Source organism: Podarcis muralis, chromosome 16, assembly GCF_964188315.1.
Source record: "Podarcis muralis chromosome 16, rPodMur119.hap1.1, whole genome shotgun sequence".
In the NCBI taxonomy this organism is placed as follows: domain Eukaryota; kingdom Metazoa; phylum Chordata; class Lepidosauria; order Squamata; family Lacertidae; genus Podarcis; species Podarcis muralis.
The window spans coordinates 32,114,355-32,136,483 of record NC_135670.1 but is presented as its reverse complement, the minus strand read 5'-3'; the positions used below and the strand labels follow the sequence as shown (position 1 = coordinate 32,136,483).

At 46.0% G+C, this 22,129-nt stretch overlaps 1 protein-coding gene across 26 annotated transcripts in view; it reads left to right on the top strand.

Annotated features, from left to right (window-relative positions):
* The window catches only part of FBRSL1 (fibrosin like 1), a 792,934-nt gene that overhangs the window by 197,720 nt on the left and 573,085 nt on the right, over positions 1-22,129 (top strand). Inside the window, exon 1 of one of the 26 annotated variants that reach the window (XM_077920113.1) lies at positions 17,122-17,178. The exons of the other annotated variants lie outside the window; for them this stretch is intronic. Within the exon in view, the coding sequence (XP_077776239.1) occupies positions 17,137-17,178 (42 nt within the window). The 5' untranslated portion in view covers positions 17,122-17,136. Of the gene's footprint in view, positions 1-17,121; positions 17,179-22,129 lie in introns of those variants that run through there. 26 annotated transcript variants of the gene reach the window in all.

The following is a 22,129-nucleotide window of genomic DNA, read 5'->3' as shown; positions in this document are numbered from 1 at the left end:
CTCAATGGGTTGGGGTGTTTATGCAGAGAGCATGCTGGAGTTCGGAGCAAAGGAAAGTCCAAAAGCTTTTTGCCTGGAGCCGGCAGCTATAAAATGGGAGTTTAATGTTTTCATTTATCACCCCTACTGCTTCACCCAGTGCTTCCTAAATCCCTAGTGCAAGAGTGGAGAACATTTTTTTTGCCGCATTCCACCCTGGGTGGCAGCGGGTGGAGGGCACATACTGGTACTAATGGTGGGTGGGGCTTTCATTCATAGAATCATAGAATCATAGAGTTGGAAGAGACCACAAGGGCCATCGAGTCCAACCCCCTGCCAAGCAGGAAACACCATCAGAGCACTCCTGACATATGGTTGTCAAGCCTCTGCTTAAAGACCTCCAAAGAAGGAGACTCCACCACACTCCTTGGCAGCAAATTCCACTGTCGAACAGCTCTTACTGTCAGGAAGTTCTTCCTAATGTTTAGGTGGAATCTTCCTTCTTGTAGTTTGGATCCATTGCTCCGTGTCCGCTTCTCTGGAGCAGCAGAAAACAACCTTTCTCCCTCCTCTATGTGACTTCCTTTTATATATTTGAACATGGCTATCATATCACCCCTTAACCTCCTCTTCTCCAGGCTAAACATGCCCAGCTCCCTTAGCCGTTCCTCATAAGGCATCGTTTCCAGGCCTTTGACCATTTTGGTTGCCCTCCTCTGGACACGTTCCAGTTTGTCAGTGTCCTTCTTGAACTGTGGTGCCCAGAACTGGACACAGTACTCCAGGTGAGGTCTGACCAGAGCAGAATACAGTGGCACTATTACTTCCCTTGATCTAGATGCTATACTCCTATTGATGCAGCCCAGAATTGCATTGGCTTTTTTAGCTGCCGTGTCACACTGTTGGCTCATGTCATTTTTGCCTGCGCTGCTGCTTATCTGGTTGCCCAGACCTAGGACCGCTGGTTGACTGTCCTGTAGCACTCATCCGGCCTTGTCCTTGCCCAAAACAGGACAACAGATTCCGCATCGCTGCAATACTCAGACCGCTTCCACCACTGAAATCCATTTGTGATGCACAACATGCAACTAAACCTGCTCCGTTACAAATGGCGATAAGAGTAGGGTGGTTTTTTTAAAGGAATGCCAAATAATGCTACCTCTCAGGCTGCAAAGTTCTGCTCCCACAGATGACTAAACACACAGATGAAAAGGGAAACGTAGAAGAAATCATTTGTCCGTCGGTTCATTCCCTCATGGGTTACAGAAAGCCAAGACATGTTAGCTTGCGCTGATATTGGGGGGGGGGGGGGAGTGGAGACTGGTTACCTTACTGATGGCTGAGCGTGTTCTCTTTATTTTTATCCTGACAAGCCTTTTTGTGCTCCAGGGCATGTGTAAGAAGAATTAAATGCAACCCGTCAGAGTCCTCTGCAGGTTAAGAGACAAGAAAGATAGTGCAAAGGGATTAAGGATTAAAAGGTGGCAGGGAAGCAAGCTACAAGCAAGGGTAGAATTGGTCTCTTCCGCCAGCTAAATATTTATGAGGGGCTGCCTTGGATGATTGCAAAGACTTCCTGAGGTTTGTGTGTGGGAAAACATCAGAGGTCTGATTTGCTGGCTTCCAGGGAGTTTGCCCAAAGGTACAGAAGAAGTGATCTCTGCCCAACCCACCACATTTGCAAATAGGCAGTAATAATCTAGGGGAACTTGGGGCCCTAGGAGCCAGATTAACTCCTCCAAGTCTCTCTGTCTGTCCTGCAGGACTTTTCCCCAGGCCACACTCCCTACACACCTGACTGGCCCTGCTTCACACATAACTTGAGTGGTTTTTCCCACTTGGAATGCATCCTTGAACTCCGATAATGCCTCTTCCTTACCTGGATGGAGCCTAGAGGGGTGTGTGTGTGTGTGTGTGTGTGTGTGTGTGTGTGTGTGTAAACTAGCCTACTGTGCAAATGTGAAATTTACATTCATTGCTCTACCCACTTTTGCTTCTAGCCCTGCCCCCTACTGGCATGTGGCCCCCAGAAGGGAATGTGGCCCTTTGGCTGGAAAAAGATTCCCCAGCCCTGATTTAGGAACAGAGGTCATATTGGCCCGTCCAGTTCAGTATTGTCTATATTACAGGCATAGGCAAATTCGGCCCTCCAGATGTTTTGGGGCTACAATTCCCATCATCCCTGACCACTAGTCCTGTTAGCTAGGGATCATGGGACTTGTAGTCCCCAAACATCTGGAGGGCAGAGTTTGCCTATGCCTGGTCTATAACAGAGTTCCCCATTCCTGCCGAATGGTATTCTTTATTAACATAAAATTTTTAAAATGCAGTAGTAGTAATCGAAGTTAGAAAACATAGGAGCAATGCACAGGCTGTGTTTTCCAAACGGAGAGCATATAGTGTAGAAGAAGAAGAAAACAACAAAGCTTATTGTGAATGCACCATTTGTGAATTATTTCCTTCTGCAGTAGTCAGAGACCACGTATTCTTGTACCAGAATGAGCAGTTTTAAGTCCTGTAGTGTCTTCCATTTCTGGGCCAGCATCCACATACAAATTCCCTTAGACCAGAAGCTTACTGTTTGATCACCTCACAAGTTCAAAAGGACAAGTTGTGGGGAAACTTGAAACAGGCATTTCGTTTTTCATTTTCACTTCTGCAAAAAAAGTAATATAAAATAACTTTAAAATAAACAACATATCAAATAAAGTAATATTCAATAATCCATTGGAATATAATAACCCACAATAAAATTCTTAAAATATTTGTTGTTGTTGTTGTTTAGTCGTTTAGTCGTGTCCGACTCTTCGTGACCCCATGGACCAGAGCACGCCAGGCACCTCTGTCCTCCACTACTTCCCGCAGTTTGGTCAGACTCATGCTGGTAACCTCGAAAACACTATCCAACCGTCTCGTCCTCTGTCGCCCCCTTCTCCTTGTGCCCTCCATCTTTCCCAGCATCAGTGTCTTCTCCAGGGAGTCTTCTCTTCTCATGAGGTGGCCAAAGTACTGGAGCCTCAGCTTCACGATCTGTCCTTCCAGTGAGCACTCAGGGCTGATTTCCTTAAGAATGGATACGTTTGATCTTCTTGCAGTCCATGGGACTCTCAAGAGTCTTCTCCAGCACCATAATTCAAAAGCATCAATTCTTCGGCGATCAGCCTTCTTTATGGTCCAGCTCTCACTTCCATACATCACTACTTAAAATATTAGCATATAATAATTAATTTGAAATTCACTCTTTGCAATTGCAATACTATCAATCTATTTATCTATCTATCTTCAGAACCATCAGTCCAAAATGCATATTTAATTGCACAAGTGAAGAACTGGTAGCAGGAGGCAGACTGTAAAACTGTTCCCTTCAGCCCCGGACAAGGCTAACGGCCAAGGATATTGGGAATTGCAGCTCAGCAACATCTGGAGGGTCAAACGTTCTCCCACATCCGATTTACACTGCATAGGGGCCTGGCAAGAGGCTCTTCTGCTCCCAACACACTCCTGTGGGAGCCCTGGAAGTGAATCAGCCCTTGCGAGTAAAGGAGGGGTGGCCGTGCACTTTATATGAAAAGAGCACTTCTCTTTTTAATGCGTTCTTATTTGTTCTGCCACTTAATTTAGCGAGGAAAGCTAGTCCCACCACGCATGGCTTGGCAGGCAGGGTTAGACAGAAGGCTCCCTAACCAAGCAGGATCAATAGAGACAAAGGCTGATTAAGACTATGCAAGTAATGGGGCATGCCTTGCGCGTTCCTTTAAACACTCCTGCCGTTCCCATTTGGCGGACATTGTTCCCTTTGCACTTAGATTATCTTTAATGTTAAAGGAATCCAATTCCGTCATGTTAAGTTTGCCCTGCGGAGCGGAGTGCGAATGCAAGATGCCGACTGCTTCAAAGGCACAGGCACGCTTCAACCTCCTTGTGGCTTTTTTTGTTTTGTTTTGCTTCCAGTGGAGGTTTATTAGAAGGGCTGTTTGGTTTGCAGAGGGTCGAGAACTCCCGAATTAATTTGCAGGAGGATGCTGTTTGCCAGAAACGGAGAGAAGGAATAGGGTGGTGGTAGAGCACATGCCCTGGTTCGACGACCCCTGGAATATTCGGCTAAAAGATCTGCTGCTGGGAAAGGCCTCTGACCCTGCAGAGCCACTGTGTCATGAGCCCCATGGAGGAGCCATGGAAGGGATGGCCCAATCCTGAGGATGGGTGGGAGGAGCTCAGAGAGTTGGGGGTGGGCAACCCGGGAGGAAGATCCTAGTGGGTTGGGGAAGCCAAAGCAAAACCCCAAGAAATGTCTGGGCCTGAGGAGGGGACTGGTGAGGCAGGGTGTAAGGAGCTGGATCCAGAGGGTTGGTAGTGAAGTGTTCTGCTCCTTAGATATTGGATTCCTCTAGCCAGGCATCTGTCCTGGACTGGCTGGATGCCGAGGAGTGGTGGGAGGCACAGGCTGGGGAACCCCCAAGGGAACCCCCGGGGGAAGAAGGCTCAGAGCCAGGGGAGTTGTGAAGGGACGGCGATGATTGGTCAGAGGGAGAAGAGGGAGCAGACTGGGAAGAGGATGTGTTGGAAGGAGAAGAGGTAACAGGGTTTTGTGAGCAGGGAGAGGCTGTGGCAGAGAGCGGTCCAGACTTAGAAGCAGGAGAGGAGGTGGACCAGGAGACAGAGGTGAGGCAGGCTGCTGTGACCAGCTCCCCTCCCTGCAGAGGAATGATGTGGGTGGAGCAAAGAGAGACAAGATGAAAGAGCCTCAGGTTGCTGGGGAAGAAACCAGGGGAGGAGCCTTAGGGAGCAGTGGGAAGGAGGGACCTTCAGTCCTCGCAACTGCCTCATTGGAGCAAAACCTACTGGGAAGAGTTGCTGCTTTGGTTTCTTTGAGTAAAGTGTTAACTTCACCAACCCCGGGTGTTTTATTGCTGATCTGCAGTGGACTCCAGACCTCCTGTCAGTGAAGGGCCTTGCCCTTATTGGAGAGGTCAGTCGGGTACCAGTCAACTCTGACTACACCACTGTCAAACAGGAAATGGTAAGACCAGCATAAACAAACTCCACAGGTTCAACCCACTCGGAGGAATGCCTGTTCACTTGCCCAGTCCCAAGACTCCAGCCAACTCCAAAAGAAGGGCATGTCACTGTGGGATCAGCATCTTTCTTGTGCTCAGCCAGTGCCGTTCACCTGCTGGGCCTTGCAACGCTTGTCTACATATCCATCTGGTTTAACCATTAAAGATTTCGTCAGAAACAGGACTGCAAAATCATGCTGTTTATCTGGCAGTGAGTGCTAGGATGCCCTGCTTAGCAAGAGCAGGTGATATTGGGCTAGTCATGGGGTGCAGAACCTCTGGCCTGTGGGCCAATCTTGAAACATTTCCCAAAGCTTCCAGGCAATAGGGATGCACTGTTAAACCACTCTGAGAATTGTAGTTCTGTGTAGGCAGTGGGGGCCTCCTATCAACTTTCTGGTGCCCTTAATAAACTGCAGTTCCCAGGATGCTTTGTGGGAAGCCATGGCTGTTTAAAGCAGGATAATACTTCTTTAAATGTAAAGCTCAGATGGGGCCACACCACCTGGTTTTCAAATTTTGTATGTTGCATGTTATATATATTTTCCTTTGTAAGCCTCTTTGAGACACCTGTGAAAAGTGAGTATACATTTTTAAATAAATAAAAAGTAGAAGGCAATGTTGTTAGAGGACTGGATGCATCCATAGCAATCGACTTAGCATCCCTTGCAGGCTAACCCTGGGTACTGCTCATCTAGTAGGCCTGCCTTTTATTAATTTCCTTGGAGGGGCTGCTGATTGGCAGTAGACAGGTTGGATTTCCAGTTTACCAGGCAGTTTTGTTGATGCTGGAGCAAGGCCTTCAGCTGGTTATTTTTAGCGCTTTGAGGCTGACTGCCAAGAGGTCATTGCTGCTGCTGCTGCTGCTTAAAATGATTTGGAGTTATTATTATTACTATTATTAATGATTTTATTTTGCAAATTCCATTGCTGGCTGTGGAATTTCAAGTGCCAGCTGTCTGTCTTTGGGCTGGTGGATTGTCTTGACACATACTCCCTGTGATTTGTCACCACCAGCTCCAGCTTTGCCTTGGCTGTGACAGACATGCTTATCAGCATCTGACAGGGAGGGAGCGAGCGAGTGAGCAAAGTGACAGGGAAAGCCTCATTACTGGCAGCCTGGGAAACACTAAATTCACATTGAGATTGCTGGCTTCCTCCTCCCTCAGACCTCCACTCTCCGGTATAGCATATTTCCCCAGTGGCTGCGTCGGCTCTCAACTTCTTCCATCCTTCCTGTTAAAACTCTGACACAACATCCATGGGCACAGTTGTGCCTGCTGCTGCCTCCCATGGTGCTCACAGGAAGGTATCAATAAATATCCCCTCAATAAGTGCATGAGAGACTGTTGGCTCTTCCTGCTTAGCTCCTGTTTGCATTATCTCGGCCTCTCCTGCATGAAATGTAACCCCTTAATCATGCCCACATTTCATTGGGTGCAAGGATTAGACACCCACGCTTCCTCCTGAACAAAAGACAGTTCAAAGAGCTTCACTCTGTGAGCAGACACAGCGGTGGCTGATGTAGGAGCCTTTTCCCTGGGGGGGGGGGCACGACTTTACCCCATTTTGTGGTCCCATCTCTTTTTCTGTTCCTGTAGATGCGGCAGCCATGTTGTGTTGTGCTATGCCCGGCTAGCAGCCATTCTGTGTACTAGGCCCACAGCAATAAAAAAATCTAAATGTGTTCGCTGGTTTTAAAAAGATTGGCAGCTCCTGCTGTCTAGCATTTTTTATCCTTGCCGTCTCTTAAGCCTTGGTGAAAGTTATATGGTTTGGCTGTGCCCATGCAACGCATACCTGCAGTAAAAAGGTATAGGGACCCCTGACCATTAGGTCCAGTCGTGACCGACTCTGGGGTTGCGGCGCTCATCTCGCTTTATTGGCCAAGTACAGCTTCCGGGTCATGTGGCCAGCATGACTAAGCCACTTCTGGCAAACCAGAGCAGCGCACGGAAACGCCGTTTACCTTCCTGCCGGAGCGGTACCTATTTATCTACTTGCACTTTGACGTGCTTTCGAACTGCTAGGTTGGCAGGAGCAGGGACCGAGCAACGGGAGCTCACCCCATCGTGGGGATTCAAACCACCGACCTTCTGATCAGCAAGTCCTAGGCTCTGTGGTTTAACCCACAGTGCCACCTGCGTCCCATACCTGCAGTAGCTTTCCACTAATAAAGGGTCCCTTTATTCCAGATGGAATCTCCCTTGTATAAGTACATAAGCTGGCATGAACCTTGCATGATGCAACCCATGATGTGACAAGTGCACATGCAACTCTCTCCCGCATGCATGCAAAAAATACACCACGGAAATCACCAAGCACCTGTGAGATTCACCCAATTTTCCTACCCTGACGCAGCCTAGTCATTTCCCCAGTGAGTGTCATTTCCAAAAAAATTGGGGGGTGGGGGAACATGGGCAAGGTACTTCCAGTGAGACTCTCCCCCTGAGCGCACCCATTTTCTCCTTGCCACTATCCTTTTGCTTGGCTTTTTCTCTAGGCCCAGGGCAGCTCTAGATATTCCCGTTCATTCAGCATTCTTCCTGGTTTCTTACATAAAGCTTACGGGGAAGTTAGACTTATGTTTGGCATTTGCTGAGGTCTGATTTCTTTCTGAGGTGGTTATGAGCATGGTGTTTACATTCCTTACCGTGAAGCGAAGGGATGATGGCCACCAGTTTAGACAGCTTTAAAAGATTAAATGCATTTGTGGAGGTTGTGTGTGTCAATTGCAAATAATCGTGATGGTTACGTACTCCTGCAAGATTGAAAGCAGCATGCCTCTATGAGTTGCTGGAGAACAACAGCAGGAAAGGGAATATGATTAGCTTGCAGGGCTGGGCTAGAGAGGCCTTTGGTCTGATCTAGCAGGGATTCCTGCAGGCAACCTGTTGGTTGAGCATTCATCCAGATTTGCTTGTACACAAGTTGGACTACATCTGGTTTTTACTGAGCGTTTGTTTGCGGGGTGGTTACCCAACAATGGACCTTCATCCTGATTTGCTTGTGGGGACGTTTACATGTTTTCCTGTTAATCATTCGTTCAGCCCACGCAGTTTCATTATATTTCCCCCCACTTTTCGATTGGATTTGTTCCACGAGGGCAACAAAGTGCTTTTAATCCACTTTCACTGCGCAAACCTAAAATGCTGGTATGCGATTGAATCCCTCCTGCGAAATAATGACAGTCTGGAGGCACCCTGGGTTGGCGCTGCCTCCCAGAGAGCAAGACAGAAAGAAAAGGAGGGGGAGGACAAGGGGTGTGGCGATTGCTGCTCCTACTGATGGGTGAATATATCAATTTCAGCTTCTCATTTTTCCGTTCTTAAGTTCAGTTTCCCACATTTTCACATCAGTGCATCGTTATTATTATTTTAAGACGTCCTCATGAAAATTCATCAGCATTTTAATGTACATTTATATTTTTCTGCATGCACTTTTGCCTCAAATAATACACTTTACATGCTGTTTTCATGAATGCACATTTTTTTTAAAATGCACACTGATATATGCATTTTTGAACAGTGTGATGCAGCAGCAAAAAAAAGGTTACATCAACAGAAGTATGGTGTGCTAAGTGCCAGTACCACTCTGTTCTCCCTTGGTCAGACCCCAGCTGGAGTTCTGGGTCCTGTTCTAGGCTCCACAGTTCAAGAATGATATTACAAGTTGGAATGTGTGCAGAAGTGGACAACCAAGATGGTTATGGGTCTGGAAGCCAAGAATTATGAGGAACGGTTGAGTGAGCTAGGTATGTTTAGCCTGGAAAATAGGAGTCTCAAAGTGGCATGATAGCCATCTTCAAAGATCTGAGGAGATTTCACCCCTCCCATACCCAAGAATCTCCTGATGATCTCCTGATGGTCTCTGCTGACTCTCCAGAGAGGAGGAGGCGTGTCCTGCTGTCTACTTATTCTGCCCAGCACCACATCAATGTGTGTGAGTGAGAGAGTCAGTCAGTCAGTGTATTGGAGAGAGAGAGTGTGTTAGAGATCCTAGAGATAAGGTTGCTGCTAAGTGCAGCTGCAGACTCTCAGTGTAGCATTGATTTATGCTTAGAATATTCAGCTCTGTATATAGTTTTGTATCATAGTTGTAGTTACAGAATAAAAGGAAGATATTCTACAGAGCTGCTCTCGGAGTGGTTTATACTCTGCAAAACTCTGCTGCGCAACGACTGTATTATTGAGACAGTGAATCCGGTGCTCTCAGCTCTAAGCTGTGAGTCCACAGCACTGTGACCTGTTCCTGTGAGAAAGGAGGTCTCTGGTGGTGCTACCCAGCTCGCCTAGCCCAGTCGGGGTTGAGGTGCATGAGTCCAGTTGGTGCACTGGCTCAAGGGCGATGCTGACAATTATCACATGGAATATGGAGTTGGAATCCATCCAAACTGGTGGATTCAAATTGCAAAAAAGGTTGTTGTCGGTGGTGTTTATATTTATTTATACGCCACCTTTTCCCCTGACGGGACGGCTACTTACAGATATAAGAATTGCTAAAAACATAGATTCTGACTAAATATTAGGAAGAACTTTTTGAGGGAAAGAGCTGTTGGGCAGTGGAACAGAACACCTCAAAAGGTGACGGACTCTCCTTCATTGGAGGTTTTTAAACAGAGGTTGGGTGACCATCTGCCAGGGAATAATTTAGCCATGACTCTGGCATTGCAGGGAGTTGGACTAGGTGACGCTTGCAATCTCTTCCAGCTCAAAGGCTCTGTGGTTCTAAGTGCAAATTTGTCAGGACGGCTGGGTTTCAGTTCCTGCACTGTTTTGAAAAGTGCAAACCAATTCAGCTTTCTATCCCCACTCCTAGCTCCTCTTCTCCTTACACTCTTCCACTTGGGTGGGCTTTGGCAGGTGCCTGGTGATGCCTGCTCCCTGCAACCCCACTTCTTATGCAAGGACTTGCTTGTTCAGCGCCCCCCCCCCCCAATGTGAAAAATCATGCCCTGCGACATGTCAAGCTATTTCCCTACTGCTTTTCTTGTAACGTTCAAAGAAGTAAACAATATAACAACGCATCACCATTGAAATACAAATCAGCCCAGAAGACTTCAGAGAGAAGGCAGTCCATGTTCCCAGTGTGTCTCTTTGAATGCACAAATTCGCTCTTAGCCTTGGAAAATAAAATACTTCCCCCACCCCACAATGATAGGTGCTTTATTGTAGCAGTAAACAAACCTATGAAGTCTTACATGGGTTTCTAACACTTTAGTTTGAGGTTGCATGTTGCTTCTGCGATGAATGTTCACAACTGTGCTCTTAATATTGTTATTATTATTATTATTAGTTTAAGTTTTCAATTGAATTGTCACGGGCTGCACTTTTTTTGCGTTTCATTGTCTTTTTAACCCACTGCTGACATTCTCTCTCTCTCTGTATGTATGCACAGACATCTCTCTCTATATATATGCACACACATACACTCTTGCCAGCTGAGGATAATATTTATTACATCTGATGTTTGTTTGTTTGTTTGTATACCGCTTTATTTTTTTAATAAAAATCTCAAAGTGGTTTACAGCATATCAATCAATCAATCAATCAATCAATAAACAATAGCCGGGCGATGTTCCTCCGGCCTCATGAGGAGCCTCTTTTGTAGGGCTGGTGAGTGTGGGCCTCACCCCTAGGCCAGGGGGAAAGGGCCTTGCAGGGAGCGGCCTTCACGCCTTGCAGCCAGGCGATATTCCTCCCGGATTATTATTATTATTATTATTATACCCCACCCGTCTGGCTAGGTTTCCCCAGCCACTCTGGGCGGCTTGCAGCACATAAAAAATTGTAAAACATCAGGCATAAAAAAAATTCCTGATACACTTCAGATGAAGTGAATTCTAGTCAATGAAAGCTTATGCTATAGTAAAGTTGTTGGTCTTTAGGGTGCCACAATGTCCTTTGTTATGTTTGCTGTAACATCCTATTCCCACGGCGACCCCCTCAACAACTTAGTCATGGCATACCATATATGGAAGGCAAGATACATCTGTGTCTGTTATACAGTAGAACCTCTACTGACAACTGCCTCCACTCGTGGACGTTCCAAGTTGCGACCACGGCAAACCTGGAAGTAACTGGCAGGTTTGCTGCCATTCGCGCATGTGCAGAAGCAGGCAATCGCCGCCTGTGCACAGCAGCGCCTCTCCCAGCGACCCATTTCGCCATAAGGACGGGCCTTCGGAACGGATTGTGGTCGTGAGTAGAGGTTCCACTGTATATAGCCCCATACCCGTTGAACCTCTAGGTGCAACCCCATAGCCTTTTCCCCATGTTCATCTGTTGCGGCAAAATGAACAGAGGGGCTTGAAATACCTTGAAAGCTGCAAGATGCTTTGTTGGTTTTCTTGTACGGTTACAGGGATCTGCTTTTTTACCTGCCAAGCTTTACTGCCTGGGACAGCTGCTGTATTGGCCCAAAGGAGCCATTTATCTCTTTCCAAATCAAACCGAAGTTTGCTGTTGCTGAAGATGAGGTTGAACATTTTTCAGCAGGGCATTTAGAAGATGTGCCAGTCGCTGGGAATCACGGGAGAGTGCTGTTGTGCTTGTGTGCTTGTGAAAACAGGGTGCTTCAGTAGATGATGGGCCATTGGATTGATCCAGGAGGGGTCTTTCTAGGTTCTTCCCAAATTGATCCCATTTCACTGGGCAGTGGAAGAATTCTGGCAGGCTGGTAATGCTCAGCTTTAAAAAAAAACCCCAACAACCCACAAACCTTTGTTTTAAAAAAGAAAATCCACACCCAATTCTCAGGGGTTCTCTGCTGTCCCCTAGTATGGAACTGCAACCTGCGCATCCTTATTCTCCACAATTGCCACATGCTTTCCCACTCCTTTCTATCAAACCATCTCTGGCTCTCATGCATTGGAACAGGACCCATGTGTGGTGGGTTTCCTCCTTCCTTTCTGCCAGTAGCAAGCGCTGATGCTAATCTTTTCTCTGCGTGCTGAAGGGGGGTGGGGTGGAAAATAAATAAATAAATAACCGTGCTTTGCATGGCAGGGGGATTTGATTTCAAAAGACAGGCACTGCTCCCTTTCCCTCTCGTTGGGAAAAGTCCAGATTGCTTCATCTTGTGCGGCGTTAATACGAGAGTGCAGCTAATAGGCTTTCCCTTGGGGTGTATGTTACAGGCTGCACAAACGTTCCCTTCAGAGGCTGGCTTAAGAGAAATTCGGTAGCTGCTTCTTGTTAAGTGCATTCCAGCTTCCTTATTTGACTACGCCACAATAGCAGGAGTTTGGATATCAGAGCGACCCTGCCAGAAAGTATTGGCGCCAAGGCTTGCATATGCAACTAAACAACCACAGTGAATAGTTTTATTATGCTCCAGGTGTTAAAGAGACCTGCTCCTCCGTTTCTTCCTCAGCTTTCCCCACCACCATCACCTAACATCTTCTCCCCCTTTTTGCAAAAGGCGGCAGTCCTCAGACCCATTAAGTTACCTCATACAGACGCAGACTCTTTATCTCCTGAGCACAGTACTGCCTGCTCTAACTGGCAGTGACCCCCTTTGGCTGTTCCTCCCCTGAGCATGGAGGGTGGCAATAAAAGGGACAGGGATTGCATATGGCGCTGGTGTTCCCTTGAAGGAATGATCTCCCTGAAGAGTTTGACCTGCCTGGCACCTGCTTGTATACCAGACTCTCCAAGTGTCCCTATTTTCCAGGCACATTCCCAGATTTAAAGAAACCATCCCAGTTTCTGATTTGATCCTGGAATGTCTTGTTTTTTCCTTAGGATGTTCCTATTTTCATCAGAGAAATGTTAGAGGGTATGGAATTATGTGATCCCCCAGGGCAAAGAAATAAGACAACCTTTAGAAGACATCTGAAGGCAGCCCTGTATAGGGAAGCTTTTAATGTTTAATGTTTGGTCATGTTTTTATATATGTTGAAAGCTGTGTGGAGTGACTGGGGCAACCCAGTCAGATGGATGGGGTGTTGTTGTTGTTGTTGTTGTTGTTGTTGTTGTTGTTGTTATTAGAATAGGGTGTCCCTATTTTCATTAGAGAAATGTTGGAGGGTATTGTATACTCCCTACATCTACACGTTTAATGTTATTTTAACATCTCTAATTTTAAACTGTCCGAGACTGATCAGTTTTAGCTTGCATTTAGACTTTTGAGGGGGCTAGCTTTTATATGATAGTGCCGGTGTTGATTCTTATTTGTGTCTTTTGAATTTGCGTGTGTGTGTGTGTGTGTGTGTGTGTGTGTGTGTGTATCATATATATTACATAAATATATATCTATATTGGCACTGGGTGGCGTACCTGGGGTGAAATCACAGTAGCACCTTCTGCAGCTCTGTTATCACCATCCCTGTGTTTGATACCACTTTTCCTCCAAGCATGGTTGGTTGCATTGTCCCACCCCCCCCTTAACAATAATCCTGTGGTGTAAGTTAGGCTGAGAAACACTGACTGGCCCAAGGTCATCCAGTGAGCCCCATGGCTGGGTGGGGATTTGAACCCTGGTCTCCCAAATCCTAACCTAACACACTAACCACTACACCACATGCTCACAAGCTGTGCATCATAGTCGGCCGGCCGACAACAAAACCATAGCTTGGGGTGGGGGGCAGAGGAACCCAAAACCTGGCAGGCCAATGTTGAGAGTTCTGATGGGCAGAACCATGACAGACTACAACAGCAAAAGCCTTTCAAAATCTGGATTTTACTAACTCCCCCCCCCCACCATATTATTTACCCAAAAACCATATTGTTAACCTGAAACCATACTGTTTTCCTAAAACAGACTACATCTCACACACATAGTAAACTTGTTCATTATATGAGCAAAACAATTTACTGGAATCTATTTTACAACGGTCCTTGTCATAATTTGAATACCAGCTGTGACCATGTACTGAGTCCTGGGCTCCGATTCTAGCCACAACATTGTTAATAGCAAGCTTAAATATGTTGGCTGCCTCAACGCTAATGGAGAAATTTGTCCAGAATGCGCCTTCCCTTTCCTGTCACTTATTTTTGGAGTTGCTTTGCGTTTGTGGTGTTTTTTGAGCTTGGATTTGCCCTATGTGTGGCTATCAGTAGAAGGAGTTTGCACCCTCCCGAATCTTGGATAAGGAGAACACTTTGTCCTTTGTTTGCATACTATCCTCCTGAGAACAAGCCAGTTCTGTGTTTTGGCATGCCTTTGTGCTTTAGTATTCATTGCTGCTGTTCCATGCATCAACAGAGAACAGAAACAGAAATTCCCTTTTTCCAGAACACTCGCCTTACAATCCGGAGGAGACATTAACGGGACATAGGAACACAGGAAGCTGCCTTATACCGAGTCAAAACATCGGCTCACATTGCTCTGCATTATTTACGCTGACTGACAGTGACTGTCCAGGATTTCGGACAGTGATCTCTCTCAGCCCTACCTGGAGATGCCGGGGATTGAACCTGGAATCTTCCACACGCAAAAGCTGCAGCCTTTCCCCCAAACATTGAGAGGAAGAAAGTTGCAGTGTTTCCCCCCCTCTTTGTAACTCCTCAGATAGGGGACAAAGAGGGAAATAACCTTCCTCTATGTTAATCAGACAGCAAAACAACAATGTTCTGGGATTGTGGAACTTTTGATCATGTTCCCATTAAGGCAGAAAGCTTGAGTCTGGGCTGCACCAATTTAGACTGCATGTGTCATCTCACATAATGGAATACCCTTCCATAGAAATAATAATCAAAGCACTCACTGTATAGGGAATTATATGTGCATAGGTAACAGTATGGTTTGGAAACAAAATATAAAAAATCCTTCCCGTAGCCCCTTAGAGACCAACTAAGTTTGTTATTGGTATGAACTTTCGTGTGCATGCACACTTCTTCTGAAAAAATCAGATCAGGGGTGCCCAAACTTTTTCCAAAGAGGGCCAAATTTGATGAAGTGAACATGCGTGAGGGCCGACCAATGTTGCTGAGCTTTTTTTAGGATTTAAATTACAATTTTACCCAAAGTTGTTGTTAAGCTTTTTTTAGGATTGAAGTTGTTTAGCTTTATTTTTAAGATTTAACCCCAAAGTTGCTGAACTTTTTAAAGGATTTTACCCCAGGACACGGGGGCCGGAATAAATCGACCCGACTGGCAGGCCGAATTAGGCCCCCGAAACAGACTTTGGACATGCCTGCCTTAAGCCCTAAGTTACTTTCTCATGGTACAGTTCTATATGTCTCTACTCAGAAGCTGAGTTCAATGGGACTTTCTTCCAGGTATACTATTCCACTGTAGCCTAATTTTCCTGAAGTTCACCAGCATAGCTCCCTATCATTGGAGTGCATTTCTTCCGCTCCTTCTGCTGGTGCATCTGATAAAAAAAAGACTTGCCTCTTCACTCTTCCATTTAACTGAGTTCACCTTTGCAGCATACCACTTTCAACTTGCAGATCTGCAAGTCCCAGAGCAGTTTAATATAACCATCAATCCCTCTTCCCGGGGAATGCTGTGAACTGTAACTCTGCGAGAGGTGTCTTCTACCGACTCTGAGCACCCTTAACAAACTACATATCCCAGGATTCTTTGGGTGAAGCCATGACTGTTTACAGTGGCATGACACTGCTTTAAATGTATAGTGCAGTTATAACCTGATTTCCTCTCTCCTCACCTTCCTTTTTGGGCCACAGAGTTTGGTGAGACTTGTTTCTGAACACATATGCATAGGGTTGAGCTGCTCTTTAGCCTGTAAACCTGAGGACAGGGCATGTGCCCCATTTTCCCTTTAGATATACCACCTAGTTCTTTGCAGGCACTCCAATGGGGCTTTCTCAAGATTACCCACTGTATTGCCTGTATCTTAGACTACAGTTCCCTTCCACCCTAGTCATCATGGCCAGGGGCCAAGGATTATGGGAGTTGTAGTCCAATAACCACCTGGAAGGCAACACGTTGGCTGTCTCTGGTCTACCCTGTTGCGTCCCTTCCTAATCTTGCAGTTTCCTTCCTTTGGTCCTCTAACAAGAAGAAGAAGAAGAAGCAGCAGCGATAAAAGCCCACAAACCTCCTCCCCTGTTAAGCAACAGATTAAAGTCTAGTTTGAGGTTCTGTTGGGAAAGGGGAGGGGATGAGAGGAAGGAAATGCCTTTTGATTCATGTATTTATCATGCTGCCTCCAGCCTCTCTCTCCTCTCTGCTTACAAAGAGCAGGCTGGCTTTAAAAAGAAAAGTTGGCCTTGGTGTGTGTGTTTAAGCCTTTAAGAGCATAGTCTCTGGCTGCTGATAAAGCAGAGACGCTCCTTTGAACTTCACAGTGCATGGTGGTATTTGTACTCACAAGCCTTCGTGTTTACATGGCCCCTGGCCAATCGTTCATAGATACCCTCTGATTCTATCCCTGATGCCCCCTATCTCCATTTAAAGCAGCTCTATAAACTTCCCTTGTTCAAAGGGATCCTTTAATCTCTCCATATTTGACCCTGACACAGGCCCGACCCCCCCCCCCTGCTTTTGCAGGGTTTATTTTTTATTGTTTGGAACCGCCGGGCTCCTCTCTCCCCAGCCTTCTCTCTCCTCCCAGTTGTAATCATTGCGCCCCAGTCTCCACTAGGAAGTTGGTGGCTCCTTGTACGTCAAGTGATTAAGATTCACAGAAATTAGAAGCGTTGTCCTGGGGGGAGGGGGGGGAGGAACCTGCACTTGGAAATACTCAAGCCAGCTCTCCTAGCCTGTTAGCAAAGGGAGGGATGCATTTGCCAGATAAGGCCCACTTAGTTGCTTAGCAACAGGCTCAGCCGAGATGGAGATTGGAGAAGGAAGGCCTGCTGGGCCCACTTACGGAGATTCTCCTTGGACTGTCAATCTGGAGAGGCAAACTTGGGCAAGTTTATTATTACTATTATTATTTCCCAATTTCATTTGCCCTCCTTGAGGTGATTTTAAATAATAATAATAATAATAATAATAATAATAATAATAATAATACCTCATCAGGACCAGGCAGGCAGAGAGAGAGAGAGAGAGAGAGCAAGAGAAAAAGCTCGTTATTCACATTTTTAAAAAGGTGTTTAAGAGGGCTAATGCTCTCCGAAGGCAGTTGGTGTGCTGGTGGTTGCGATGTGGGTCCTCCTGAGCACCTGCATTCTGCCCCCCAAGAATGTCAGAATGGGGCAATGAAAAAGCCCTCCGCGGTTTTGTGGTAAGTGGTGTTCCTTGTGTGAAGGGGTTTGGAGGTTTGAGGGGTTTTTTTGGTGTGTGTATGTGGACCTGAGCCACGGACTCCATCCCCCAAATTGTGATGCTTCCCCATCCCTGTTGTTGTTGTTGTTGTTGTTGTTGTTGTTGTTGTTGTTGTTGTTGTTTATATTTAATTATATCCCACCCTTTTCCCTTAGTGGGACTCAAGACAGCTTGCAGATAAAAATAAGAACTACTGAAAAACAACTGGTAGAGTTAGAACTGTGTGTGTGTATCAGCATCCGACTGTCTCGGGAGACAATGCAGAAGTGTGCCTTTGGGGGTGAAGTCAAGCTGTAGGAAGGTTGCAGCGCTGGCTGTAGAGACGGAGACATGTATTGTTGCAGCTAGGGCAGATGAAGTTATGCTGCTGCAGATGCACCATGGCGTTTCTTCTCTCTGCGCTCCTCCCAGCGGCCATTTATTCTCTGGTCCAGTTCTGGGCGCCACAGTTTAAAAAGGATATTGACAAGCTGGAACACGTGCAGAGGAAGAGAACCAAGATGATCAAGGGTCTGGAAACCAAGCCTTACGAGGAACAGATGAGGGAATTGGGTATGTTTAGCCTGGAAAAGAGGAGGCTGAGAATTCATAGGATATTAACCATCTCCAAATATCTAAAGGGCTGTCACATGGAGGATGGGGCAAGCTTGTTTTCTCCTGCTCTGGAGGGTTGGACCTGAACCAATAGATTCAAGTTACATGAAAGGAGATTCTAATTAAACATCGGGCGGGGCGGGGGGGACGACTTTCTGATAATAAGAGCTGTTTGACAATGGAACGAACTCCCTCAGAAGGTGGCCGATTCTCCTTCCTTGGAGGTTTGTAAGCAGAGGTTGGGTGGCCATCTGTCATGGATGCTTTAGCTGAGATTCCTGCATTGCAGGGGGTTGGACTAGATGACCCTTGGGGTACCTTCCAATTCCAATTCTACGGGGTTATGATTCTGTGACAGTGCTCTCCCTACCTGTGATTCCCAGCAAGTGATATTCAGAGGCATACTGCCTGTGAGAAGCTCAGCTTCACTTACCACAGGAATGAGGGACCTCTGGTCCTCTGACTTTTATGGGACTAAAACTCCAATCATCCCTGAACATTGGCCTTGCTGGCTGAGGCTGATGGCGGTTGAAGTTGAACAATACTTTGAGGAAACAAAGTTCCCCATCCCTTCCTAAGTGTTGTTTTTTAAAGGATTTTTTAAAGGATTACATAATTGAGTGATATAATTAACCCCACATTTGCCACCCTGAAGGTAGGGCAGGACACAAATGGGATAGAGAATCAAAAGGAAAGCTGTCGATGATTCTTCTTCTTCTTCTTCTTCATGTATACTGTAAATCATCCTTATATCACATGAGTCTCGAGGCGATTTCCAAATATACCATAAAATAACTAAACATAGTTTCTAAAGCAGTGCAAAAAGACCTAATGGCAGATTTTTAAAGCAATAAAAAATTAACAGCTGAGGCCTTTTCGTCCAGCTGCAAGAGGTTGCCCAAACGAAAATGTCTTCAACTGTTTCCAGAAAGAACAAATAGCAGGTTCCTGCCATTCCGCAAAGGTTTCACCAAACAGGTAGAGCAGCCACACTGAAATCCCTGCTCAGACTCGTTGTGAAATTGTCTTCTGATATTTAGGGACTTCAAGCAGAACCTTGCATGAAGTATGCACTGGTGTTGTCAAAGGCCAGTTTCTCAGTGGTTGCATATTTTGATTATTTAGTACACTTGTATCTTACACTTCCTCAAACAAGTCCGGGAGAGGGTAGGTGGTTTTCTATCTCCTCCTACCCACCCTGCTTTTAGTGGTTGGCTTCCTCAACTTGTTTGAGATGTTTTTGGCCTACAACTCCCATGATCCCTAGGTAGCAGGACCAGTGGTCAAGGATGATGGGAATTGTAGTCTCAAAACATCTGGAGGGCCGAGGTTGAGGAAGTCTGGCCCAGAGTCATCAGGTAACGCATTCTCTGCTCAGTGCATCAGCCCATAATACTGTGCTTTTACATTGGGATTCTAGTGAACTTGACATACAAAGACGTCCTCCTGCTGCCATGGAAAATGTAGCCCGTTGCTAGTGGTTATACCATTTTTCAGGGGCCTTCTGTTGCTACTTCTCAGTGCAATCCTATATCTGGATCTGGTCCATCTTGCATGGCCCTGGGAGTTTGTGTAACACAAGACATTCTCAGGTGGAGAATGGAGTCTTTATACGCAAATGCAAACACACACACACACACACACACAATTTCGTTGGAGATGTCTGGCCAAAATCACAATCTTTAATTCCCTAATTAAAGATTGTGATTTTGGCCAGACATCGCCAACGAAATGTTATGCATCTATGAAACACTTAGGCAAAATTGGGACTGAAAGCTATACATGGCACCAGCTGGCGTGGTGTTAATGAGACACAGTTGTTCTTCTTGAGAGAGACGCTCTTGTAAATCAGTGATTCGAGATGAAGCCTGGCTTGGGGTGGGGCGAGGGAGGGGGGAGAGAGAAGAGAGAGAAACAGCAACTGCATGGCAGCTTTGCCACTTTGAAAAGAATAACCTCCGCTTGCTTTCTCTAAAATTGTCGGTCTCCTTTGGCAAAGAAGATTTTCCCTTAATCCTCCCTGGTGTGCTAATAAACAGTTTTTAGAAGCAGTGTAAGTGTAAATAGAATTTAATAGATGGTTTGGGTTACTGGATGCAGCATGCAAGGCTTTTTAAATGACAGCGGAGTCCTAAAGGAGAGAGCGAGAGCAAGCAGAACCTTGCCCTGTGCCCATCTTTGGATGTCAAGATAACAGCTGGGCGCCTGTGGACACTTACATATCAGTTCTAAAATCACATAGCTTGAAATGGATGTCTGGTAAACAACTGGTAATCTGCTAATGACCCTCAGTGCTTTCCTATTGAATGTGTGCTGTCTTATTAAAAGGCAGTGTGCTAACAACTCTGTAAGAGAATAGCACCTGCAACGGGTAGGCAGGAACTGATATAGCTGCGAAACATTACGTTTCCTTTTCTCTGTCGGAGGTTCTGAGCCAGGGAAGTTCTCAGATGATGCTATCTGCCATCACACCCTGCTTCCAAGTCATAACCTGCTCACACAGCCACTGTGACATCATAATAGGAACTGGATTTGTCCTGTCCATTTAACTTGGTATGGTCTACCCTGGCTGGCAGTGGCTCTTTGAGGTTCAGACAAGGAGTCTCTCCCAGTCCTACTTGGTGATGTCACAGATTGAACCTGGGGCATTCTGTTGGCAAAGCAGATGTTTTACCACTGAGCCATTCCCCTAGTGGCTCTCTGGGGTTTCAGACAGGACCTGTCTCTGTGCTACCTGGATTGAACCTGCTAGGGACTGAACCTGGGGCTTTTTGCATGCAAAGTGTGTGCTCTGCCACTGACCACTTGACACCTAGACAAAATGTAAAATGGGGGAAATTGTCCTGTATGGTATCAGAATTCTCTTGAACCCCTCCACTCCACCCTCTAACCTGAGTTAGTACTGTTAACCTTACTGCTCTTTGCCTACCTTTGGGCCAATAAGAGGGTAGAGAGCTGGAACAGTGCAGAATACACATTAATGGGATTTACAGCAACTTTGTGAAGCCAAGCCAAGGCCAGATCCATTCAAGGGATCCAAAGTCCCTCATCCTCATAAACAATAATAAATATTATTATTAAATTTCTATGCCACCCCTCATCTGAGAATCACAGGGCAGATTGCAATATCAATTTACAAAAAATATATACCATAGTAACAAACAAAAACAATACCCCACACACAGTTTAAAATGCCATAGATTGTTTAATTAGCCCAAGGCCTGGGAGAAGAGGAATGTTTTTGCCTGGCACCTAAAGATCTGTAATGAAGGTGCCAGGTGTGCCTCCCTAGAGAGATCATTCCACAAACAGGGAGTCACCACAGAAAAGGCCTGTATTTGTTTTGCTACCCTCCAGAAATCTCACAGATGAGACACACACAAAAAAGGGGCCTCAGATGAGGAACTCAGGGTCTGGGTCAATTAATATGGGGTCCTTGAGGCATCGCTGTCTACCCTGACTTGCAGTGGCTCTTCAGAGTTTCAGGCAGGAGTCTCTCCTAGCCATACTGCCGTTTAAGGCTTTATAGGTCAAACAAGCACTTTGAATTGGGCCCAGGAACTAATTGGCAGCCAGTGCAGCCAGGCCAGAATTGGCATTATATGCTCAAACCGTCTTGCCCTGGTGAGCAACCTGGATGCTGAATTTTGCACCAGCCGAAGTTTCCAAACTTTGGTCCAGCACATCCACTGCAACAGCTGCAGATGTAAAGGAGAAGTAGAGCTGTGTGTCATCAGCATATTGCCAACGAAGTGAGTTCTCTGGGGGAGGAGAAAAATTGTACTGGATTTTTTTCCTATGCAGATCAGGCTAGTTTGCATATTGGGCAGAAGGGGGGGGGAGAATCAGTTTGCAGCAGAAAATGTTCTGATGTCCTAGAGAGTGATTAAATTTAGCATGTTTGTTTTACTTGTATTTAGTAAACAAAGCTAAAAACTTTGAAACTGCCAAGCATGCCTAATAATTGCCTCTGCAGTTGGCATCCATCCCCTGTTGCTAATGAACTTAGGAAACAGAGCATTTTCCATGGAAAAATAAAGCACTGGAAAATGTTGCATTTTGGAAAATTTTCAAGCCCACATTTCATGTAGGAAGCACATAGAAAAATTTCTAGCTCTAACCTTACTAATCTCGAGAAGACAAGGGCAGTCCTTTGTTCCTTTGTTCTCAGAGGATAGCTCCAGTGTAATCTCTCATCTTGAGGTCCAAGAGAGGAGAAGGAGTTGTAAGCAGGATGCCACCTAAGGTGTATCAGTCTAAACCAGGGGTATGCAAACTAAGGTCTGTGGGCCAGATGCGGCCCAATCGCCTTCTCA